The sequence below is a fragment of the Cupressus sempervirens genome, chromosome 6 (assembly GCF_028749045.1).
Source record: "Cupressus sempervirens isolate cs-2001-9-10 chromosome 6, ASM2874904v1, whole genome shotgun sequence".
In the NCBI taxonomy this organism is placed as follows: Eukaryota; Viridiplantae; Streptophyta; class Pinopsida; order Cupressales; family Cupressaceae; genus Cupressus; species Cupressus sempervirens.
Window position 1 is genome coordinate 425010461 of NC_143123.1, and position 27733 is coordinate 425038193.

Consider the following 27733-nt stretch of genomic DNA (forward strand, 5'->3'; position numbering starts at 1 on the left):
AACCAACAATTTGACTTATTATAAGTAGTAAGTCCCTCAAACAGAGCCAAAACACACTGTAGGCTATTGGAAAGCATATAAGCCCACAACAGAGACCCTCAAACCCCACTGTCAACTCGGGAGGGTCACAATGGTGAATTAACCAAGGCAGTTGCAGGAACTTGCTAAAAATAGGGACATTACAAGTTGGAGTACGCATTTGAAAGGTCCTCTCAAATTTAGCTTTTCATGGTTTTGTTTGGGGTTAATGCAAGTTTCTCAAGGTATGGCTAAACTTCAGAAGGAAAACAATTGCATGTTTCACTAACAACAGCCTTTGTGTGCCCATATTTTAGTCCCCCTTTTTAAACTTCTAGCTTGGAGTCTAGTTAATGCAAATCATTCTAAGTGTCCAAGTCTAGGTTCCCCCTTAGGTGCTTTCTTCTCATCAATTTCAATTTTGCCCTCACTATGCGGGATTTATGCAAATCAAATAAGTCGAGGTCTTAGTTGTCCTAGGATTGGGTGGGATTGTTGTAGAGTGTCTTCCCCTAGTGAGAAGAGAGCTTCAACTCGTTTGGATCATTCAAAAGTTGCTCAAGTGTACTCCTTTTGGAAATCCACTTATTCGGCTACTCCTTCGCCGAAAGGAAAGCTCATTCAAGGAGTTTCCAACATGCGAAGAAAGGTGGCATCTAGAGGCATAGTATTAAGGAAATTTGAAGCGAAATGATGAGAGCACGATGTTTAAGGCAAAGGAGTCCTTAAATTTTCCTGAAATGAAGAAAGGACTTAGTCTAACACTAAGGCGTAGTTTCTCCTCTGGGACTGCTCCGTTGCCCAATGTAGTTCGGAAGCCATTTTTTCGACAGAAGAAGTTGATCTACATTTTTGGTGATAAGAGGAAATAATATGCTTACAGGGATTCCATCTAGTATTGCTCGAAGAAAGAATGGTTCTTAAGGCCTCCTACGGTGAAGAAAATTAAAAGTATTAATTCTTTTTCTTTTATGTATTTGTTATTATCCATGCCTTTTTTGATTGCTTCATTATTCAGATTTTTTAATTCATCTTCTATTTCAAGTTTTGTTTTAAATATGTTCTTGAAGTGTTCTTTATTCCATTTTTTTATTTTCTTCTTTAGATTTTTCATTTTTGTTATAAAACAAAACATTTTTGACCCTTGAGTTAGGTCCTCCCACCATTTCTTAATGTGTTCCATAAATGTTGTGTCTAGAGACCACATTTTTTCGCATTTAAAGGCACTTCTAATTGGTTTTTTTGGTTCTATGATATTAAGGGTTATAGGAAAGTGATCCAATCCTAATATTGGGAGAATCTCTGCCATAATATCCATGTTGAAGCTGCTTAGGTCTCCTTTAACCAAGAATTTGTCCAATCTTTCTGCAATGTAATTAAAGTCTTTTCTTTTGTTGTTCCATGTAAATATACCATTTTTTGTTGGTATATCTGCAAGCATATTACTTTCTGCCCAGCTTCTGAATTCCTTAGTTGCCTATGATGTTGCTTGAGCTCCACCATATTTTTCTTCCTTTGTCATAATAGCATTAAAATCACATCCTATGAATACTGTCGTTTTTGGATGATATCTCCCGCCATACTGTGATTTTATCCAAAGTAGGTGTGGGGCCATATATGTTGATGAGTAGGAATTCTGAATTATTTTTGAGGCTTGCCACTCTGCTGCTCATCCAATTAGAGTTTTTATTAATTATACTTAAGATCACTTTTCAGGGATTCCAAATGATTCCAAGTCCTCCGGAAGCTCCGGTGGATTCTTTGAAATCTGACTGCCATTGTCTTAAACTCTGCCCCAATTTATAGCTTTCTGCTTCATCTAATTTGGTTTCCTGGATTAGTACAATTTCTGACTCAAAGGCTATTAAATTTTGTCTTAATAGCCTTTTTTTGCTAGGGGCATTTAGCCCTCTAGCATTCCAGGAAGTGATTTTCATTGTGGATTGGGAAGGCTCTTCCCCTTCCCAGCATGCAATAAGTCATTGATTTTCCTCTATTCTTTGGCTTGTCCTGCAACTTCTCTTAATTCTTCAAGGGACTTTCTACCTCTTCTGCCTTTTAGTTTTCCATATTTGGGGTGGTTTAAGCCTTATTCATTTGCTGCAATTCCCAATAATTCTATGTCAATCTGCTTGTTTTCTTCCTCATTTCTTTCTGTTTCGTCCATCAGTAGGTCATTAATGAGATGATTAGTTATGTCATCCTCCTTTGTCTCTGCATCCTGATCTTCTTCTTCTAATTCTGCTCTTTCTATTGGATTAGGAATTTGGTTGACTTCTCTATTTTCTTTTTCTTCCCAGTCTGATGTATTTAATTGAAATCCCATTTTTATTTCATCAGCCTCTTTTTCTGATAGGCCTGCTTCTTTTAAGATTGCTTCTATTTCTGGTGGACACATGGTTGTTTGCTTATCATGATCATCTGCTTTACTACTTTCTGATTTTTCTGGAGCAAAGATATCTGAACCATTTGTTGGGGTTTGCCAGAATTTGTAGCTCTTTCTCTTATTCTTTTTGCGAATTGTAATGTTGTTCCATTGTTCATCATCTGCTGCTGGTATTTTGACCACATTTTGGATCGGAGTTGTTGTGTTGTCCAAGGATTTTGCTTGTTCTTCTGTTTCTGTTTGCAAACATCTAGTAACCAGTAGTTCCTGGCTTTCCCCTCTGTGTTCTGATAAGTTTGTGATCTGCTTATCATACCGTGTGGTGGAGTGATCTTTGTGCCTTTGCTCGGTGATGACAGTTAGATCTTCTATGTCACTTTGTATGAGTGTAATTTCATGATTCAGAGAGTTTAGTTTTTTTTATTAATCTCTAATTCCTCAATATTGTCTCTGCAGTTGTTGCACTTATTTAGTTCTGAAAATGTACCTTGAACTGGTGCCCCATGTTCTTTGAGGATTTCCGTTGTTATATCTTCTTGGGGTATCTTTGGTTGCTTTGAGAATTGTTCTCCTCTTAAGTTTTTTTGTGGATCCTGTTCTAATGAGCCATTTCTTGTAGATCCTTTTCTCTGGCTAATAAAATTGAGTGTTTCTTTAATGTTTGTCGCTTTAAAGCCAACTTCAGTACTTGAAATTATTATGCTAGAGCATTCTCCCTCACAAATCGAAAATTCTAAATTATAAATAGATCTATTCATGGTTAATTTTTTTAGAAGGGGTTTTATTGGTCTTGAATCTGATTCTACTAGGAATTTGATGTTGCTTTCCTTGTAATAATCTGATTCAGTCCCAATCAAATTCCCTAAGAGATTTCCTATCTTGGTTAGGGTTTTGAAGTGTTTAATTTCCGGAGGGAAATTTTTACATTCTAACCAATATGAGGTCTTATTTAGTTTTTCTTCTGTCCAATTTGGCTCCCATGTTATAAAATTAACTAGAAATCCTTTTTAAAAGCAATTTTTTGTTTTAACTAATAAATTTCTAGTTCTAATAGATTTACAGAGAATGAACAATGAATTTTTAGCGAAGGAGCAAATACTTATCTATTCCTAACAGTATTTCTCAATTTTGCTTTTTAAGTGTGGGATTTGCTTGCTCGGGCCACTCCATACTGCATAAATTCCTCTTTCTTCACATTCCTACCATCACTCCTCAATATAATTATCACTTATGATCATTATATCGGCAAAGTTGCTGTCTGATGGTTTTTTTGCCTCCGCAGGTTGTGGTTTTGGGGAATCCTTACTTCTTTTGTGTGATGGGATGTATTTTTGTTGTTCTGTCTCCAATTTCTCTGATTTAGATTTTTCCACCATAACTGTTCTAAACCCTAATGCTGTGCGGTTGGTTTCAGATATATGGAGTGGCTGTTTTATGGCGTTTGATTCGTTCCTTTGCTCTTTGAATTCTTTTTTGAATCCTCTGCTTTCAGTTTGGGTTTCCTTTCTTTGACCTTCTTTAGGGTTCTGCTTGCTTTGATTTTTTCGCGTCATTTGGTAGATTTGGCCTTGATTCGGTTTCTTCTTTTTCCTTTGGACAATTTGCTATCCTTTATCAATCTCCCGAGCACTCTCTTCATTTTTTCCCCCTGTTATTAGCGCCTTTCTCCTAATTTCATGGGCTTCCATGATATCCTTAAAGGATTTTGGGTGAGGAGCGTTGCTAATAGAAAGAATTTCAAATCTGTTGTTTGTTTTGACATGGTTTCCAACGGTGGTTGATTTTCCATAGCCCTGTGCGTTCCTGTGATTGTCACGATTTGTGATTGCCCTGGGTTAAGCGTTTATTGTTCTGGAGTTGGGGATTGTATTATTGGTTTCTGCCGTTTGCTTATCCCTTCGAACATTGCCTGAGTTTTGATTATTGGATGTTTGCTTGAGATTCAAGGGTTTTAAAGTGTCTCGAAATATCTGCTTGCCATTGAATTTCGTGTTTCGCAATTTTCCTGCCATTTTTCGCTGCACAAATTTTTTTTTTCTATTATATATTTTATATAAATATATTATATACAATATATTATATATAATATATAGCATACAATATATATATATATATATATATTAGAGTATGTATAATTAATGATTGCCAATAACCATAGAAGGATTAACTCTAGGACAATTCAATCCGACAGAAGCTACAATTTAACACTCCCTCTTAGCTCAGAAGGATTGTTATAGAATACATTATCACGATAATCTTAGAGTGTCATATTAAAGACCTCAATATATATATAACACTAGATACATTATCCTTTGATAATATAAGTCTCAACAAGAAGTCTATATCATAGGTGAGATCTTTTTATAGTAGACATTGTTTCACAAAATGTGTCAGAACAAACATGTCAACAATATCTAATTCTAACATTGATATGTATATCAATTGTTTTCTACCATAGTTATGACTTAGACACAATCGAAGCTATCTCAACACTCCCTCTTTATTTGGGAAGATTGATATATAACATACTATGTTCTTGAGTATAAGGAGATATCATCTCACTATGATATCCCTAAAATGGCATATCAATATGAATTCATCAACACACATATGTAAATTAACATATGGAATTTACTTCAATACAATAAGAGGCTAGAATCCTCAATACTCCCTCTTAAGCAAAGAGAAATTGGAATAAGTTTAACTTACACAATAAGGTGTAATCATCATTATGTTTTAATCTAAGAGAGAGAAAGAAAGAAGAAAAACAAAAAACATAATGGATTTTCATGGTGTCCGGCAATCACCCAAAGACCCATGAAGGTTATCAATGTGTCCGGCATAATCCGGCCCAAAGAACAAGGATAACCCTAGCTTCAAAACAGTGGGTTTTCATGATGTTCGGCAATCGCCCAAAGACCCATGAAGGTTATCCATGTGTCCAGCAAAGTCCGGCCCAAAGAACAAAGATAACACTAAATTCAACCGTTGTTTGAAGATAGATCAACTAAAATAAAGTTGTCACTTTATAATAGGAGCAGAACACACGGGAGGTTGTCACTTTTCACAATACAAGCTTGCAAGCAAAAATAATTTTATATTCATGAATATATAGTTTAATAAATGCATTTACAACAAAGTCATATCAATTATACCTCTAAAGTACACAATTTCAACTTTGCAAGAGGCTTGGTAAAAATATCAGCACTTTGCTTATCTGTACTAATATAACTCATCCTTGTGATAAATGCACCAGTATCACAAGGTCACATGACATTAAGTCATGGAGCATTTTCTACAAGAGTAGATTTATCACTATATCCATATAATCATCAACCATATGATGTTAGTCAATAAGTGCATAAGAAACAATAATCATTAATCATGTCAAGTTTACCTCTAAAGTGATATGATCTACTCCCTCTGAATAAAAATTTGACAGAATCATGTTCTTATTTGCTCCCTCTTAATCTGAAGCAATGTCAAATTTCCTCTTCATAATCTTAATCATAAAGGATGTTCACTTCCAGAGCTTGCACAATAATCCTGGTAGCAAACGTACCAACTTTCCTTTTCTGCAAGAACATCTATAGATATAAAGGAAAAGATCAATGCAATTTAACTCTTATAGTATGTATAAGTTTATAACCGAGAAAGAGGAGACTATAGTAAGTAGATAATTGTAATACTCAAGAGTAAGAATTATTTATCTTTCTATGACAATCCATAAATGTCAAATCATTAAATCTCCTCTCTAAAGATGGTTTCAAGTGGGAATTTGAACATTGTTTATTAAGTTTACCCCCCACAGTGTGAAATTCCAACTTTTATATCATCGAGCAATTTTACGTACTCGGTACCTAGTGTATGATTATGCAAGTTATTTAAGGATCTTTTCATTTTCTTGTGATGTTCACAAGGTGTGGCCCATTAGAATCATTTTGTTTCTCATAAAAACTTTTGAACTTCTTTTGAATATCTTAATCTTTTCAACCTTCAGGTGATAAGTCAATACTTCCTCATTATGTACATGGAGGTAGGCCCATCAAAACCACGAAGTCACACCCATTCTCTTCTTCCTCTAATTTTAAAGAGCTCCAAAGTTGCGTTATTCAGCTTGATCATCATAAGACTAATGAATTCTAGATCACAATTCCTTTGGAGCTACTTCATAAGAATTAGTCTTCACAATATGCCTAATGTACCATTCTTCTTTTCTTGCAAGAACATCCTCAGACATAAAGGAAAAGATCAAGGAAATTAACTCTTATAGTATGTTTAAATAAGAGAGATTTTGCAATAAGCAAGTAAATATAATACTCAAAGATAATAAATACTTATCTGCATTCTAATGTTCTTGATACAAATTATTTTAATTAAAGTCCACATGCCTTAATTAGAAACATTTATCAACATATAAACATTTATCAAATAATGGGAATGAAACATTGGTTATTATTCCTCCCCACAATGTAAAATTCTCACTCATTCCAATAAGATTGTTGCGTGATAGTATCTATTTAGTGATACTTAGTTCTCATGAGCAATACTTTTGTTCTATGCAATTCATATCTTGAGGAATGTATTTGAGGTTCTATTTCTCTAAATGATCCATTGTTGCTATTATTCTACATATCATCATCTCCTTTGGTGGGGGTAATCTAATGGAATTCATAACACCATATTTGATGGTCAACTAATAATTGATAGATGTGAATCCATTTCGTTGTGGATGTTCTCTACAAATATTCATAATTCTTTTCTCTTTATTGCTGCAAATGTAATCACACTGCCATGTTTTGGTACATTACAAGAGGCACCTGATTAAATGGCTCACAGCCTGCATGTGCACTCCCCATACACAAGTCCATCTATTTAGCATCTCAAATTCTGCTTTGGGTATTCTAACATACAAGTCACTACAATTGGAGGATTCTATTTTGTCCCCATTCCCAAGGAGCCCAATGGTACAGACACAGATGTCATCGATAGAGAAAGACACATATAATCTCAGTCACCTGAATACTGAGCAGAAAATCATTGGCCAAATTGGGAACTTCTAAAGGAACTGAATTGACGGAAGTTCAACACCATTCTGGAATAGTTTCCTGCATAATCACGACAATAAATGAAAATCGTACCTGCATAATACTACTCTGCTCATTTCATGAGGCAAGGATATAATAGTTTCCTCGAGGTGCTTGAGCATTTGGTAACTCAAAACGTATCGAAGTTCATGCAATCTGGTCAGTTCCATATCCGGTGATCTTGTAAATTTAATTTGGTCATTTTCCCTTACTTGAGTTGTATTTATTTTGCTCTATTTGTCTCTGTTTGCTGTTTGGAATAAAGAAAGCTTGCCTCAGATTTCATTCTGAAGGATCTCAGAAACGTTATTCTTGATTCTTCAAAGATAATTTCACTGTTCTTAATCCGATAATCTCCTGTCAACAATCTGAGCGACTTGGCAATCTATGATCGGTGATTATGGTCTACAATTACCATTTGATAATTTGACTTTGAAGTCTGTTGTTGATCAATAATCTGAATAAGAGTCAATATGAAATATTTTATAAGTCTTCGACTATCATTCGTGAGCTGACTGATTGATCGTATTCACTAGTTTGGGATTACTATTCACTCCTTTTGACCATCGTTTGAAAGCTGATCAAAGACTATATGAAATATGTCGCCATGTATTGTGAATGATAGGTGGGGTCATGCTACCCATATGCCTTCTTTATTTTGCATTGGTATTTCTATGACAGCATTAATAGTGTGGACAGATATCCAAGTCAACGAGTAGTGGTATATTCAACAAGACAATACAAATGGCATTTAACATAAACAAACATCAAGCCAATGTGATGGACATTGCCAAAGGCATTTAATATTTATAAATAAAACTTCATTGATCTATGTGCTTAAGAGATAATCAGATGAGATTATCCATGTTCTCTACTCCATATACCACAATTCTCTTTCAAAGTTTGCTGCTCTTTCCTTCAAGACAACTCACATTATGATGTTATACCTTCCTGTTCCTGGAAATTTCAGTTGCCTACAAGATAAGTTGAGAGAGGCATATGAGATGAGGAAGAGACCATAATCACCACCAACCAGGTTGATGCAAGAGGTTGAGGCCGCAGATATTGCTTTTGGAAACCTCAACAATCTTCTTGACTCCAACTCCGAATTACACCTTCCTCTTGATCTCTCACCTTCCATTGAGGCATTCAGCCATGAGTTGGAGATGCCAGATCTCCAAGTTTCTAAAACACTGAACATCCTTTCTTCGGGGCAATCTTGAACATCCTTTCTTCACATTGGTCACCCACTCAATCGCATAGAATTCTTAAACAAGCCAAAAGATTGGGTTTTTATACAAACCACGTCTTCAGTTTGTGTTTATGTTGTATCAACTGTCAGTCAAGGCTACGAACATTCATTGCAGAATTTTGAGGAACGCAAGTCTTGAAAACACTGTATATTCAGACTTCATTTCAATGTGGGTTGATGTTGGCATCTCACACAACCTCTTCTGGGTGTTCACCATAGTCCAGTCCTCATAATTATGTGTCCAGCCTGTGTAAAAACAAACGAAGCCCATTGGGATTTATGATTCCTTCCACTCTTGTGCGAGGATCCAAACCTCAATTGTTTCATCCAGAGCACTGCTTCTAACAACCCCCAAGCCTAGCCGTTGTAGATCTTCCAAAACACTAATAGTTTAAACTTTATAAAAAGTATGCAGTTCCTTTAATATCTTAGGGGCACATTTCTTTGCGGCCATTCTGACACAGTTCAAAGAACAGATCTCCTTCATGTCATAATTAAATAGATTCTTTTAATTTCTTGCATTTGCAGTTAGGCTCTGATACCATGTTAGATTTAGGATCTCTGCAAATGTAATAACATTGTTGTAATTCTATGTGTTTCAAACTTTCAATTGCAGATTTCCAAGATATATAAATATATCTTCAAGAGGCAAGTCTTGTGAAGAGACATGTCTCTATGGTTATATATATTAATTAATCATAAATTAAAACATTACTAATTATAACATATCTATATTATATATAATATATAGCATACAATATATATATATATATTTATAGATCTATTAGAGTATGTATAATTAATGATTGCCAATAACCATAGAAGGATTAGCTCTAGGACAGATCAATCCGACAGAAGCTACAATTTAACATTTCCCTTTTGGTTCTATTTCATTTACGCTGTTTCATGGCATTTGATAGTTTAATTTGCATGTTCATTTGAGTGACTGGAAATGGGAGGTGTTTAATGGTAAACTGATCGAGTTAGAATGATGTGAGTGTTATTGTGGCTTGGCGGGGTAATCTGAGAGTTATCATCCTTGAATATGTCTCTGTTTCTAGTTACTGACTGCATCTCTATAGAGTAGTCCTGCATTTGCGTGCTCTAGGACTTGGATATAAGTGAGCTGGGAAATTGCTGTTGGGTGATTTTGTCTGGTCAGAGAGCCACTTGGGCCCATGAATGTTCATTTCTCATTGTGCCTCCCTTGCATTCAGTAGTTGTAAGCCTTGCATGTAGGAGTATGGTATAGAGTAGAATTTATTATAGGAAGAGCTGAAAGTGGCTTGTGGTATTCATAGTTGTGTGTACTGTGAGTTGTCAAATCATCCTCTCTGCTTGGGTTGCTCATGGCTACGGGTAACCTAGTTATTGCATCTTCTGCTCTCTGGTTAAGAGCATACCCCTGTTAAGAACTAGGATCTATTAAAAATAGTATTAATTGCAAAACTTTGCATACAAAGGAGCTGTACCTTCCAATTCAAAGGGCAGTGATATCACCATACGTTGACCACTCTGTTGGTAAAACACATTGGGCACTCAAGAGTCAAGGTATAAACCAAATCCAAGGAGAGACAATACTATTAACCAACACTTTGCCAGGGCAATACCATGTATTTTTTGTATCACTTGTTGGACACACTCTATGTGCCCTTTCTCCAATGCTCAATGCTTTCATTGATTGATCCATGACAGAGACTTCTCCACAATCCTCAAATATTCATGTTTACAAGGAAATACTGAATACATAAATTTAATGGGATTCTTCTGAAACTTGACACCATTTTATTTATTAATCAAAACACAAATGTTGTTTTATCTAATCTCATTCAACCCATTTAATTTTTTAAATATTTAAAGGCATATTAATTCCTATTGCATCTAGGTAAAAAAATTATAACATAAACTCTAATCCATGTCCATGTCCTGTTCACATTAGTAAGAGGATTTAGTGGAAAAGTCAACAATAATAAAGTAATAAATTAACTGGATTTAGTGGAAAAATCAAGAATAATAAAGTAATAGATTAACTTTTTTGTATGATGTGGTATACTAGAAAATACACTTAAACTAAGGTGCCTAAAACCCACTTTTAGACTACTTCGAGATATAGGTGGCATGGTGTAGCTAAGTGTTGCCCTCAGTGATAGAGCTTTGATGAAACTTGTCTTCTTTTATAAATTATCATTGTTCTGTTGATAATATTTGTTCTCCCTTTTACTAAGTGTCAAAGTGGAAGGGAGAAATAGCTTGTTTGCTCATGAACCTATGGTGTGTTACGTTTCAGGAATGTGAATGGAGTTCTAAGAGGATTGTGCACTTTTTGATTGATGTGTGAGATGCAGATAAAAAGCTTGATTATTTGATAAATGAGCTGATCTTTATTTTTACACATTTTGTGGTAAAATCTTGTAGATCAACAAGGCAGATTTTTCTTGCCCAAACTGGTTCTCAGCCAGTGCCCAGTCTTTAATTTCTAGAATTATTGATCCAGATCCTATTAAGGTAAGTTTCTGTTGTGTTTTCTTTCTTCCAATTTGTGTCACATTTAGTGTAGGATAATATAGTTGTTTACAATTTTTTATCTTCTTTACATGATTGTTTGAGTGAGGGTAACTTTATTTATACATTCTTGCAGCGAATAAAAATCAAAGAAATTCGGGATCATGAGTGGTTCAGGGAGAATTATGAGCCAGTACAACTTTATGAAGATAAGAATGTTAACTTGGATGACATACTTGCAGTTTTTGATGATGCAGAGGTTTGTTCTATATAGTTTTATGCACGACATTCATGGGCTATTTTCAATTGTGATTTGGAGTAAAGATATCTGATGAGGTCAAAATAGGCCAAAAGAAGAATTCCTTCACTTTAAGTATTTGAAAGAATGTTTTGAGCCAAATTGTTTTTTGGTCAGTCCTTTCGAGGTTTTTCCATAACAATGTACTTAGGACTTAAGTGATCCTCGGACTTGGATATAATTTGTCTTTGCCTTATTTGTGTGTCATCATGAATAGAAAACATGAGCTGCTGTTGTATTTACTATCGAGATTTTGCAGGAACGATATGTAAGTGAGGAAAGGGAGGAGAAAGAAACACGTCCACTGATGATGAATGCATTTGAGTTGATAACTCTATCTCAAGGACTCAATCTCTCTGCATTGTTTGATAGACGGCAGGTGTGGTGCTTTAACTTTCCTCTAGTATTATAATTGGCACATTGATTAACATTTTATTGGGACAGTATAATAATGTGTTGGGATGATGCGAGTAAACACAAGTCTACCATTCATTTTATGTATCTTTGTATAGATGAATGTGCTGTATATGTAAGTTGAAAGAGTAGAAATATTCACATATTCTAGAATGAATTGACGTGGATAGAAATTGCACCATTTTTATTGCATGATTCAGCAATAACAGTGTTGATTTATGAAGATTGTGTTGCTGTATTCAATGCTTATGGGACTATTCAGGTAAGATGTATCTATAGGCTCATCTAAATTTGAATTTAAAAAATTTCGTTACAACTCAACCTTTTTTGTCAGTTGGGTTAATTATAATATGTCAAGACTGTTCTGAATAATTGCGAAGTGAATAGCAGAAGTTTTTCGATTCCTTTCTTTACTATTTGCAGCTATCAGTGTTTTTTGTACACTTGAAAACATTGTGTAGACACTCCTTTGAGAAATCATAATGCTCAAATCTGCATGGTTGGTTGACCAGAACATGTTGAATGAATTGTAATGTAGTTCAGGGTAAGGAACCAACTGAATGAAAATCTTTCCTTGAAACACTTATGATGAGGTCTTGTTGTGACCTTTTCACTCATTATCCCATTGCCCCTCTTTTTCCTTTAAGCCTAGAATTTTTTTTTTTCCGTTCTTGTTATTTTTTGGTTCAATCTTGAGGTTCCTTGTGTTTCAAGTGACAATTGGTGAAATTGGATAAGTCTAGAAGAGAAGTGTTGTCCACCTTTGGTTTCTAAAATGAAACTGTACTTTTCAGTGAATTAGGTCAAGTGGGAGAAGTGTTGATGTGAGTTTTATGCCACCACAATATGCATGATGGAACACTCAATGTTTCAAGATGAAACAACAAACATTGAATCTTCTCTTGAATTAAAATTAAAGGCACCACATATGCTAAAGATTGCCTGAAAAGATCATAGAGGTGACTCCAAGGCTCCTTCAAATTGTGAATTTAACTCAATTATAATGATGCGATATGTTAGTATCATGAGGGGGTTTATGCTAGTTCACAAGGGCTGACTCCCAAGGTTCCTTCAAATTGTGTACTTAACTCAATTGTTATATGATGCAATCTATTAGTATCACAACGGGACTTACGCTAGTTCACAAGGACTTTTTTCAACTTGATTTTGAGTGATATGGCTTCACAATATGTAATTAAACTATTTTAACTCTTAACTAATGAAATGAAAGGAAATGGAATTAAGGATTATATACTACTAATTTAAGATGCAAGAAATAGTGAATATGCTTGGATTCTACTAGATGCAGTCTTGTCATCAACTCCACTCACCTAGTGCAATCTTCTAAGGTGTGTTCAAAAGATGTTCAAATTATTACAATTTCATCAAATCGCATCTATGCATGCAAAGCAATCAGCATGTACCAATTGAAGTTAGATTCATAATAATGCCATTTGACTATACAAGACCAAACTTACAATCATTAAGCAGCTAGTGGTCTGATCTATGATTAAGTCAAGCAAAGATGCATTCACAATTGTTTTTACCCAACTAAACCATTCAAGCAAATCTAACTAAATACTTGATATCAAATCTCTTTAGAGTGAGGAATGTAGATCACCATGCAATACTCCGAAAAATCACGAGTATTCACCATGTAAAACATAACAATGAATATAGAGCAAATGTGGCAGTATATTTGCAACAATTCTCACAACAATCTCCCTTTACAAATGAGAGGAGTAAGGTTTATCTAAGAGCCCCATATACAATGGACACCCAAGATTAAATCAGAATCAATGACTGAGATTTATTCATAGAAAACCCTAATTAGGGTTGCCACAATCATTAAATACATAGCCAAAGACAATAAGGCACATCCTTGTGTGCTAGTGAGAAAATTCAAAATTAAGACAACCAATAGGAAGATGCTTAGTCATCCAACAACTCATCCTCAAGAATATGTATGCCTCTTTCTCTTGCAATTATACAATTCCACTTATCCTTGTGACTTCTTCATTGTTCTTGGAATTCTTTTTCCTAGATGTTTAGTCCTTGTGGTCGCTGAGTTCTTTGTATTTGGACCTTCACCATTTGAGATTCCTTATCATCTTTATCCCTATGGTGATCCTCTTGATCTGTATGTCATGTCCCCTTTTCGAGGTCAATGAATTTGTTGCGTTGTTAGCCTACTTTGCCTTGGTCCCGTGGGCTAACCAAGTATTCTTTAGGACCAGTTCGGTTTTTGGCCTAGACAGTTTTAGTTGCTGGCCAATTAGGGTTGTTTCAGCGGGGTTTCTATACACTTACTATGTTTAGTAAGTCAACATGCTCAGTATTCTTGGCATTTGAGGGTTGGAGTAGGAGTGTCTTGTCAAGACCTTGCTGATGAGTTATCACCTGTGCATATTCAAGTCCATCAGATCAAAGATTCTAATGCATGCAAATTAATAGATTAATTAATAAAGTGACTTTATAAAATAAGTTCAACATTATTGAATATCACTTTACTATTATGGGCACTTTATTTCCTTAGTGGGAAATAAGTATTTATTTTTAGAACAAAATTTAGAAATTGAAGAGGGAATGTGAAGAGTCACCAAGTTGTGTTTAAAAGGAGGAGCTCATTTTAGTTGGTAGTCGGATGGAAGCTAGAAGAGAAGAGATGGCATCGGTATCAAGAAACCGATGTGCACTATGGAGTCTTGTGTGGTTTTGAAGGTGTTAATTTGGTCTTGGCGACGGAGTGCTACCCCTTGACCCTATTCAAGGAGTTACCCTCAGACCCTCTTTTTATTTTTGAACTACACTACAACTTTTAGTTTGTAAAATACAAGTGATTATCTACAATGGTGTCATTAGTTTTCCTTGATATTACTTGATGTATACTTGTTGCTTGGAAGATTGACTTTTTCTTTTTAGGGGGGATGATGTAGGTAGCAATTATGCCAGGAATCGTTAAATAAGAGTTTTCTTAGTTAATGTAATAAAACATTGTTCTGAAGGGGTGTCGGTAACAGTTGGAGGCTTACCCAATCATGTCAAGTCTATTTGTATGGAGTTTGGAAGAAGTGAAAGGGTGGTGAATGTTGGTATGGATGTTAATGCACTTTGGTACAATCAATAAAGTAACATTCTGCCATTTGAAAGTCGTGTGTTTGCTATGGTATTGTTCTTCATACTATTTCTTTTTCATTAATAGAACTTTATCCATGACATTAGTACATAGCTATTATGATAATGTTGCTTCCATATCTACCATATGAACAGTTCCATACTTGGCACATAACAAGATGGATATGTAATGGACACCCTAGAAATGGCCAAAAACTGAACCAACTGCTAATAGAAATTTAGTCAAATAATTTGCATCCAACTCTTAATTTCTCCGTTAAATGTTTAAACCCCTTTATGGCTCCAGAAATAAAATGTTTTTTTATTTTTATTTTTGTCTTTGCATAGATTTGAAACCACATAACATGAACAAGAAGGAATTTATAATAATATGCAAATTGAAGATGGAACTACTGCTGAAATAATATTAATTTTCAAACTAATAAAATCAAATACATAGCAGACTTTTCAACTCACTAATTACTCCAACATTATAACATAATATTCTAGTAATGACTTCCCATCTTGTTGTTACAATAATATGAATAGTGCCGCACTATAGTGCTGCTACAGTAAAATCTGCCTTCAATCAGTCCATGACCCTCACAAAATCATCCCTTCACAATGACATAAGCATCAGACAAGAAGTGTGAATGATATGAGCAAACACCCAATCCGCTTGTAGCTGGAAACGCCCAATTTGCCAGTTAATGAAGTTGATAGCAATGAATTCCAAAGGCCAAACCCCAAGGGAATGACGTCTATAATGTCACAAGAGAAAATAGACGTCCTCCAATGCCAAGAACGGATTCGCAACTCACACATCAATTTTCTTCTCATATTCAACTTACCAAATGAAGCCACTAACGCTCCCTTTTATTCTTTCTCCAAAGGTCCATTCCACTCACATGAGCAATGTGGGAGAAAAGATGTGCGATATAAAACATATTAAAATAATCACTTATGTCTCCCTTAGGCGCCCCTTTTGATTTGCACACATTCCCATAAAATTTAATATTAAAATAACATTTAAATATTTTACAACTAAATTAATTGTTACTTTACTAATACTTTAGACAAAAATATATTAACTATCGGACTCCGAATAGTATGAGTGATAGGTCATCCAAAAGCTCTCGCCATAGAGTATCAAATTCAATCACCAAAACTAGTCTCCCTTGTGTCCTGCTGACTTACTAAAAATAGTAAGTATGCCTGAAATTGAGTAAATCAACTCCGTTTTGGCCCACATTGGAGATGACTAGACCAAAACACTCTTAAGATCCCTTTAAACCCTTTGTTAGCCCTCGGGACCATGTAGAACTAGGCTAACGCGCACAGACTTGGTCGACTACTAAAGTGGGGACATTACAGTCCGCCCCCCTTGAAATTGCTTGTCCTCAAGCAATCCCAGTCCAGCCTGCTGAATAACCTGCTCACTCTCCTATGTAGCATCCTCCTCCGGCAGGTCTTTCCATTTGACCAAATACTCCTTCACTATCTTGGTTCTGAGTTTCCTCTCGCAGGTGTCCATAATAGCCTCAGGTACTAACATGAGCTTCCCCTCCTCATCCAAAGGGGGTGAATCTGTAGAAGGAACTACACTCTAACGAATGGCTTTCTTAAGCCTTGACACATGAAATACATTGTGCACCTAACTGCCCTTTGGAAGCTCAAGCTCATAGGCGACTTCTCCCACTCTGCAAATCACCCTGCAGGGACCATAAAATCTAGGCTTTAGCTTCCCTGCTCTGCTCCTCTTGAGCTATGACTGCCTATATGGCTGTAGCCTCAAATACACTATATCCCCTACCTCAAAATTGCGCTCCACCCTATGCTGATCAACATACAACTTCTGCTGATTTTGAGCCTATTGTATGTTCTCCTTGAGTGCTCTCAGGATATCCTAACTGTCTTGCAACAGGTCTTTAGCTTTGGGCACTCGACTATTCCCCAAAACTAAATACGTGAAGCTAGGTGCTTCATACCCATAAAATGCTATAAATGTAGTCATCTTGATGGTCATGTGGTATGTGGTATTGTAACAATACTCCCCCATGTATAACCACTTGGCCCACGCTCTCTGCTGTGTAGTCACACATTTCTACAAATAGCCTTCCACCCATTTATTTACTATTTCCGTTTGCCTATCTGTCTAAGGGTGGTAACTCATACTAGGTGTAAGATTTGTACCGCACAACTTGAACAACTCCTGCCAAAAGGCGCTCATGAACTTGCTAGCCCTATCACTAACAATAAATCTTGGTATCCCATGCAACCTAAAGACCTCTTTGAAGAATGAATCTGTAACCTGTGTTGTTGTATAAGTAGAAGGAATAGCAAAGAAGTGAGCGAACTTTGTTAATCTGTCTACCACCACATAAATACAATCTTTTCCCGGCACTCGTGGTAAACCAGTGATGAAGTCCATAGAAATACTTTCCCATTTCTTGTCTGGAATGGCCAAGGGTTGTAGTAAACCTGCAGGAAATGTGTGATCTCCTTTATTCCGTTGACAAACAACACACTCCCTAACATACTTTTGAACATCATCCTTGAGCCTTCTCCATGCGAACCACTCTCGGATCTGCCTATAGGTCTTAAAGACCCTTGGATGCCCAGTTGTAGGTGCATCATGAAATGCCCTCAAAATCTCCTCTCTAAACTATGATGTAGGGATCAAATAAACCCTATCTTGAAATCTTATCAACCCATCTAACACCACATGTCTGTCATCGTGAATGGTGCCTGTAACTATGCCAAAAGCCCAATCATCTCCTGCATACTACATTGCAATTTGATCTCTCCAATCTCTTGAAACCTCTGTCAGAGCACATAAGTGAGGTCTCCAAGATAAAGCATCAGCCACCACATTTTTCTTACCTTTGCCAAACTCTATATCAAAGTCATAAGCCTGCAATTTAGCAACCCATTTCTGTTGCCGATCATTAAAATCGCGTTGGCTCATGAATTATTTAATACTATTGTGATCAGTTTTGATAACAAAACACCCACCTGCCAATATGATTGGAATTTGGCCAATGCATGCATTATGACCAACATTTCCCTATCATAGATAAAATAACTCCTCTCAACTCCTCGAAGCTTCTTGCTTTCGAATGCAAATGGGGTGTCTCTCTTGTATCAATACTGCTCCTATCCCGTCTCTTGAAGCATCACATTGAGGCTCAAAGGGCTTCGTGAAATTAGGTAGAGCTAGAACTGGACAAGATGACATCACTTGTTTGAAGTGGGCACTGTCTCTATCCACGTGAAGGCTCCTTTCTTGGTAAGATTTGTCAAAGGTGTGCTAATCTGTGAGAATCCCCTAATGAACCTCTTGTAAAAACCACATAAACCAAAGAACCCCTTAAGTTATGTGAGGTTTGTGGGAGTAGGTCAATCCACAATAGCTCTAATCTTTTCAGGATTGACCCGAACATCATCGGCACTAATGATATGCCCAAGGTAAAGGAGCTTGGTCATGCCAAACTCACATTTTGATTCGTTGACATACAATGACTCTCTATCCAGAATAGATAACACCTCCTCCAAATGGTGTAAGTACTCCTCCCAGGTCTTACTGAAGACCAAGATGTCATCAAAGAAGACCAAGATGAATCTCCTTAATTGCCCCCTGAACACCTGGTTCATACAACTTTGAAATGTGGCAGGTGCATTGGTTAGCCCAAATGCAATAACCATAAACTCGAAGTGACCATAGTGACATTGGAAGGCTATCTTCTCGATGTCCTCTGCTCTCATCCTGATCTGGTGGTATCCGGATCGTAAATTGATTTTGGTGAAGAAGCGTGCACCATGCAAGTCATCAATCAGCTCATCAATCCTAGGAATGGGATACCTATTTTTAATTGTTTTATTTATTTAGTGCTCTCTAATCGATGCACATGCGCATCGTCCCATCCTTCTTCACTAGAACCACTGCTGAAGCAAAAGGGCTTATGCTAGACCTAATGTGCTCCATCTCCAGTAGCTCGTTAATTGCCTTCTCTGTCTCATCCACGTGTTTCTTAGGATGACAATAGGGGGTAATCATGACCGGTTTGGCTCCCTCCTCAAGCTCAATAACATGCTCTATTCCCCTGTTAGGAGGAACCCCATGTGGAATATCACCAAATACTTTGGCATGCCTATTACATCCCAAATTTTGACCTAGTTTTAAAATTGCTCATAGCCATTGGATTTAACAGATTTTTCTTTCATGATCATGTGAAGTATGTAGTTATTTATATCCATTGTATTAACTGTTAATGAAGAGGGTCATTAACCATTATTGTTATATGATGTTTAGCAATTGCTTGATTTTGGAATTATGGTTAATTATTTAAAATCTTTTAAATGTTTATATGAAAATTATTATGGAACTGTTATTATGGTGGAAGTGTTTCACGGGTGATTGCAGGAGAAGATGAAGGGGGGAAGCCTTGCTAAATGGGATCATCGGAATGGGATACTTGCTTAGTCCAGTCAACAGGATTGACAGGTATGACCTTAAACTTCTTTGGTAAGGACCCAACAACTGGAACTCAGGATACATCTGTAGGACCCGCATGAGCTATTAAATAAATAAATCAAGAAACATAAAATAATTTAATTAAAACATAATACTTACCTCAAGGATTTTAAATGATCTTTCACCATATTATTATTATAATATATATCTATGTACGTACACATAGATATAAAAATGAAGTGACACCATCATATTATTTTATTATAATAAAATGATGCCACCTCACTAATATATTTACGTGCACGAATATAAATATAAATCATAATAAATTTTTGAATTATAATCTTCCAACTCTTTTTCCATCTTTTATTCTTTTTTTCTTTTGTCACCGATTGAACACTTGGCATTTTTAATGCAAATATTCTTTAAGTTATAGAAGCCAAAGAGTTTTTTTTAAACCTTTTTATATCATGAGTCGGAGGACAGAGACGCAAGAACTCCCATTCCCGATTTCTTTTTATTATCACATTCTTCCTTGCTTAATGCGACGTCCTTCACCATCGATACTTTGTTGAATATCTACAAGACCATTGAAAATTTCTTTCATTTTAGTGCCATCCTAATACAGTTTTCCGTATATGCTCTCTCTTACAGAAGATTAACTATTTATACACTGTGGTTATGTCTACAAGAAACCATAGAAGAGTTGATTACCAATCGGTTTGCAAGACTTCAGACAGTTCTGGATTTATATGAGGTCATGTGATGATCATTTCCAAATTAATGTTATTCCAATGTTCTTACAAATCGATTTCCATAGCTGCACCTGTAGATTATCCTCATAACTAAATAGCTCTAGGGAGTTGCTTACCAATAAGCATAGTGAAGTGTCTATAACATGGAATCTTAAGTTATCTTTGCCAATGGACTTTAGAATCGGATGATAGTTATTTCTACAAATTTTTTTTTTTTTAAGAACATAATTATGTAATCACAAATTGTGAAATGCTAGCAGTATATAATCTTCATGAATCAATAAGAGCCTATTGCTCTGAATTTCCAAACACCTAGGACTCATCGACTGTGTAGCCATGAAAAGGTGAAGAGGTGAGATGAAATTTGCAAGGAGTGAAATCAGACTTGATACATGAAATCTAATTAAATAAATCTTACTTAATAGCTCATGCTCGTCCCTAATAATGTTTCTTGTTGTCAAGTCGAGCGGTGGTGATCGGGTTGTTGAACCCATCAGAAAACCTTGGCCAAGTTAGTCTAAAGGCATGTTTGCCATCTTTTGATCGCTTAATGTCAGTGGTGCCAATTATGCAAACATGTCCATCCATAACTGTGCGAACATTCTAAAAACCAGGATGCTCAGGTGGTTGGACTAAGAACATCCCAAGTCCAATCCCGAGGTTGGGAGGTTAAGTCTAAGTCAATGCTTCTCCTCTTGCTGAAAACTGAGGCTTGCACAACCAACTAAAGACCCACCAGATGATACTTGTATATTTATTTTCTTCTTTCCATCATAAGCATTTACTTGTATGTAGAAAAGATAGTTCATTGTGAATTCAGTTATTGTAGTTGATCATAGATACAATTATTTTCAGTTAATCGTTAATTTAGTTATTTCAATTGATCATAGATATAGTTATTTTCAGTTAATCGTTAATTCAGTTATTTCAATTGATCATAGATACAGTTATTTTCAGTTAATCGTTAACCTAGTTATTTCAGTTAATCATAGATACAGTTACTTTCAGTTAATCATTAAACTAGTTGCTCATTGATATGGTTACCTCAGTTGAACATGGTTATTTCAGTTGATTATGGATAGTTAAAACAGTTAATGTCATATGAAAAGGAATTCAATTATCAATTCAATGAATCTCTTTATAAACTTTCTTTGTTTTTGTTATGAAAAACCGTTTGTTACATTGTCTGTCAAGTATCTCTTGGATATCCGATGGATGACTCTTTACCTGTGGCTTTTGTGGGGCTGGCATGATGAAACACTCTGCTGCCCACTCTATGTCATTATGCCAAAAATGTCTCTGCATTCTCCTTAGGGAGACTACTTTGCAACTCCCATCCGAAAGTCCTCTAAGTACAACAAGTCTTCCCTCATGCTGGAATCTCATGTCTAGTTTTGCTAGGTTGAGTGTGAACTCAACTAGCGAGGCCATCCATATCATGCTAAGGATGACATCATAGTCTCCCATGTCTACTACATAGAACTCATCCTCTAACTCATAGCCATCTCCAAACCTGATGTGAAGATTAGAAATCTTCCGAGTGCATAATAATTTGTCACCATTAGCTACCATGACTTTAAACCCAACATGCTCCTCAATTTGTAAATCTCTCGTGGCTACTAATCGTGCATCTATGAAGTTATGTGTAGCCCCAATGTCAATGAGAGAGATCACTTTCTGCCACTAGATAGTACCCCTGACCTTAAATGTGATCGCCTATTGAGCCTCTGCCAATCGTGCCAATGACCTATCATTCTTAGGAATGATGTTCTCCTCTGTAGTGCTACTCTCATCCGAATCAGAGTGCTAATCCTCCCCCCTAACTGTGACTCCTCTGCTGAAAAATACTCCATTTGATTTGCCTTAGCCTTGAGGGAGCACTTATGAGATAAGTCTCAAGGCTCTCTACAATGAAAACACAACTTTTTCCTCAACTCATTCATGGTGTCATTATCCAACTTCCTATTATCCCGTTTTAGTTGTGCATCCTAGTAAAAAGCTTGTTTGTGCTTATCCTTATCCTTCTTCGTATGTGAATCCCTAGGCTGAAATTTGCTCTTAAAAGAAGAAGATGCTAAGTCACGAGCCTTCTTAGTGGCCTCCTGTAATGTAGTCGGGTCATGCCCCTTGACCCAACCCCTCAAGGTATGTGAGAGTCGATCCATAAATAGCACTACTAATCTCGTCTCCAAAATATCTATAACCAACAGGGCTAACCTCTAAAATTCACTGATGTATGTCTCAACTGATCCCCACTACTTGAGTTGTGCCAACTCTTTAAACTGTAACTCAGGATCTTTGGTATTAAATCTTTCTATGAGTCTCTCAGTGAACTCCTCGTAAGATGTGATCTGATTATGTCCCAAGGTTACCATACCATGGTGCCACCACTCATGCACTGGGCCATCCAAATGAATAACCGCATACTTGATAGCCTCCTCAGGCATCGGATTCAATTGGAAGTATGTATCTACCTTCTGCACCCAAGCTCGTGCAGTCAATTTCCCTTCGGCATCATAATAAGGTAAAGAAAGTTTCCCAACTTTCTTTCTTAGCTCAAAGTTTTGATTTCTCCCTCTTGCTCTAGGCATGTGTCACATCCTCAAGTCCATATAATCTCTAAGGGAAATATTGCCTGAAATGCTGGTCCAATAGCCTCCCAATCCCTCTAAACTGATCCTGTAACTCGGTAATTTGCGGTCCGTTTACTGGTTGAACTGGATCTCTGGGTGGGAAGGTGGGTAGAAGAGGTCTCAAGCTCATCGTCCGATCTGGACGTGCAACATGTCTAAATTATCAGCCTCATTCCCATTGTTTCCATGTCCATTATTATGACCATTAATGTTATTCTCAGGACCATTGTTGTTGCCTCAACCTCCATTATTATCATTGCCCCCATTTCCATTGTTTACATCACCTGGATTAATATTGACACTCATCTGTCTAGCGATAAGCTACAACATCATATCCATTTGCCTGTTCTACTCTTGTTGCATATGTTGCCCCTCCTCTAATGTAGCCAATAACCGTCTAAACATTACCTCCTCCTGATCTGGACCGACATTCTTGCCTCCGCCTAGTCTTGTATTGCTGTCATCTCGGTCACCCATACTGTTTTCTTGTTCAAAGAATATCTCCTTTGTGTCTTTATGACTGGATTCTATGTCCACCTGCACGGATGAACTAGACTGCTCACTTTGAGTCTGAATCTTTGTTGTCTTGCTCTAGCATGGCAGAAGTTAATGGCCTCTGTTGCATGCTCAAACATACATTCTAAACCTGTTTTATTTTTGACTTTAGTGTTTTGACATTTCGTCAAACACTTTTCCCTTTATCCGACTGTGCCAAATTCCTTGTAAGGCTTTCCACAAGATGACAGGACTTAAAACTCTAATATCACTGTAATGGACACCCTAGAAATGCCCAAAAGTTGAACCAATTGCTGATAGGAATTTAGTCAAATAATTTGCATCGAACTCTTAATTTCTCCGTTAAATGTTTAAACCCCTTTATGGCTCCAGAAATAAAATGTTTGTTTTTTTTATGTCTTTGCATAGAGTTGAAACCACATAAAATGAACAAGAAGGAATTTATAATAATATGCAAATTGAAGATTGAACTACTGCTGAAATAATATTAATTTTCAAACTAATAAAATCAACTACATAGCAGAATTTTCAACTCACTAATTACTCCAGCATTATAACATAATATTCTAGTAATGACTTCTCATCTTGCTGCTACAATAATATGAATGGTGCCGCACTACAGTGCTGCTACAGTAACATTTGCCTTCAATCAGTCCAAGACCCTCATAAAATCATCCCTTCACAATGGAATAAGCATCGGACAAGAAGCGAGAATGATATGAGCAAACACCCAATCTGTCCGTTAATGAAATTGATAGCAATGAATTCCGAAGGCCAAACCCCAAGGGAATGACGTCTAGTATGTCACAAGAGAGGATAGATGTCCTCTAATGCCAAGAATGGATTTGCAACTCACACATCAATTTTCTTCTCATATTCAACTTGTTGAATGAAGCCACTAATGCTTCCTTTTATTCTTTCTCCAAGGGTCCATTCCACTCACATGTGGGATAAAATATGTGCAATATCAAACATATTAAAATAATCACATATGTCTCCCTTAGGTGCCCCTTTTGATTTGCACACATTCCCATAAAATTTAATATTAAAGTAACACTTAAATATTTTACAACTAAATTAATTGTTACTTTAATAATACTTCAGGCATAAAAATATATTAGCTATCGGACTCCAAATAGCACGAGTGATAGCTCGTCGGAAGGCTCTCGCTGTGGAGTATCAAATTCAATCACCAAAACTAGCCTCCCCTGTGTCCTATTGACTTACTAAAAATAGTATGCTTAAAACTGAGTAAATCAACTTCGTTTTGGCCCAAACTGAAGATGACAAGGCCAAAACGCTCTTCAGATCCCTCTGAACCCTTTGTTATCCCTCGGGACCATGTAGAACTAGGCTAACACACTTCATCAACTGCTAAAGTGGGGACATTATAGGATATGCCAAATTTTGGCTATCCATAAGGCCTTAGGAGGTGATAATCATAATGAGATGGTAAATAGCTTGAGGACTGTTCTAGAATGACCATATGGTAGCTAGAGTCCTAGGAGGTCCTCTCAAGAGTTTGCAACCTGATTATGAACACTCCTTGAGGGTTATTTAGCAAGGCTCATCATGGAACAAGCGAAAAAGGAAGTGCTACAACAAATCAAGATAACTCCTATCTTTTTATGTAGTTCTAAAACTGAATAGTATGTTAAAACATTTTCAAGTTGATAAGTTTATATTCATGAATGTATTATAGTTTTAACCTCAAGTTGAATTATCATATCACGATCAGATTTGCACCAGAGATTCACATTGCTTGAGATTAAGCAATTTTGGGAAGGGCGGATTATAATATCCCCTTCTTGACTAGAATTTAATAAATGTAAAAAATACACTAATTGACGAACAAACAATAATAAATATAATTTATTATTGAAATGAAATATATTATTATTATAATGCATAAATTGGTACAATACAATACAAGATTATAAATGAATATGATAACAATATATTTAATATAATTATTATATTATTATTTAATCATAATATAATAATAAGTATAATTTATTAATTAAATAAGACAATATTAAAATAATAACCCAAGAAGACAAATCCTAATTCATCCTAACAAGGAACATTGCATATAAGATATTCTTAACATAATAATATCTTTATCCATTATAAAAGAGTACAATTATTAATAATCAAAGACAATATATATCAATATATACATATGATAAATAACAAAATAAAAAACAGTATTATGATCGACAATGATGATATAAGGGATATGTGCGATTAATCATAACCAAGTTATTAGCAAAGAGATATCCTTAAACAAGAGGCAACATATCAAGGTTGGACTTGAAGTAATTAAATTAAGGATGCATGAATACGTTTCAGGAAAAGACATATCTTAAGGTGGCAACCTTTCAGATTTAGGAATTAGAAAATTAACAAATAAATGTTAGAAATAGGGAACGGAACAAGGAATAGGATCATTCATTATATAGTTATTCAGCATCTAGTGTTCATACAGCAGAAAAAATGACGAAGCAAGTCAGAAAAAATATCATTTTAATATTAATAGTTTGACCAGAAAATAATCAATATTCACAAAGATATCTAGCTATCACCAAGAATTCATTCTAGGGAGAAAACAATAAAAATGTCCACATTGAAGCGAATGAATGGGTAACTACACCCGGCACTGCTCATCGAATCAGGGAAAATAATAACGCTCATAGATAGGGTCAGCCCACTATCATTTGGTATGTACGTGGAGATGTTCATTCGATGATAAGACAATATTCAACTAGACTGACAAACAAATCTAATTCATTGTTTGAGGCTGCAATTTAGTATTCATGCCTTTGACAATAGAAACATTGTTTGTGGGTGGAGACTATCACTCACCAACATTATGGAGGCTGTGATCAGTATAATCAGTGGACAAACTTAGAGAATGCAATCAGCATGCTAATTCAATTAAAAGAAAAGACCCCATCTCAGTCAGCAATCAACATCCTATCAAGAAAGAAGATGACAATTCCAAATACATAGAGGCATGCATAGGATACAACAGAGATCAAAAAATCAGATAATCAACCCAGTCAGACAGGAGGGAGATATGAGTGACACAAAAATTGAATGTTTTATGTGTCGAGTCAGCAGTTGGAACTCTCGGTTAGCGAGGGAAAATAGTAATAAAGTCACACAACCGCAAATAAAACTTCAACATCTAACCTTAGCCAGCAGTCAAGAAACATTGAGGATTCATAAAGTTTGAAGGGATGATCAGACCTTCTAGAACAACAGACTCAATGTATATCTATGTTTTGTGAGTTTAAGAGAATGATTCAGTTGACCAAACAGAGCTGGAAGAATCAGGAGTTGGAAAAAGATTTTATACCTTTCAATAATTAGCAAAATTCTATTGCTTTGTTAGAAAGTTTACTACGCTGGTTCCAAATTCTTAAAAAACCTCTGGTGTAATATTGAAATCTGAAAAGAATTGGAGAAGATAATAGCTAGGAAGAACTCAACCAGAAAATTTCTCTTAATCTTTTTCTTCATCTTCTATTTTTTCAGATTCAGCACTAGATATTTGTCACCAACATCTGGCATCCTAGAATAGATTAGAGTTTAATATTTGGAGAGCTGCAGTCCCCTCCTCAATATTGCACTTGTCCATGAAATGATTAGATCCTCCCCTGCCTCAGGAAGGACCCTAGATCCTGATGAAGAGGTTGCTAGGACATCTGCAGAGACCCTAGGCACTGCAATGCCTTGGAATTGCGTCAAGGTAAGCATGAAGAAGGTACACTCTGCCAGGAAAATCTCTTGAGTATGCATTGCAAAAATCTTGGATCTAATCTTTGTTTTCAATTTTTATATGTACATGATCATTCATTACAAGATATATCATACAACCCATTGTATTGAGTAGACATAGTAATTCATCTCTACCGTTGCATTTGAATGTTGATGCCATAGGTTGCTAAAGCATTTGTCTGATATCTAATTATTCTGGTCATCCTCATTAATCAAAATATTAGATTTGTTATCTGCACCAATCAGGGCATTGGCTTCTTTCACAAAATTTCAGTCATGATAAAAATAGCTTTCCGTTTGAAGCTTTACATTTATTGAGGTACCAAGATTATAATTCTGTGGAAGACTTGTTCAAAAATCTCATTGGTTTCTTTTGATACATAGATTTTTCATTTGAATTTAACAATTCTATGAGCTCCATAAAATTCAGCTTTTGGAATTGTAATCACTGCCAATGTTGAAATCTGCTAAAATTCATGGCTTGCTCATGGCTTGGTTCAG

General features: G+C 35.9%; 1 protein-coding gene across 3 annotated transcripts in view; it reads left to right on the forward strand.

Moving 5' to 3' along the window:
• The window catches only part of LOC149552863 (CBL-interacting serine/threonine-protein kinase 24-like), a 127596-nt gene that overhangs the window by 98086 nt on the left and 1777 nt on the right, over positions 1 to 27733 (forward strand). For all 3 annotated transcript variants that reach the window (XM_089788392.1, XM_089788394.1, XM_089788393.1), the window contains 3 exons: positions 11159 to 11248; positions 11382 to 11504; positions 11803 to 11922. In XM_089788392.1, the coding sequence (XP_089644518.1) occupies positions 11159 to 11248; positions 11382 to 11504; positions 11803 to 11922 (333 nt within the window). The remainder of the gene's footprint in view (positions 1 to 11158; positions 11249 to 11381; positions 11505 to 11802; positions 11923 to 27733) is intronic.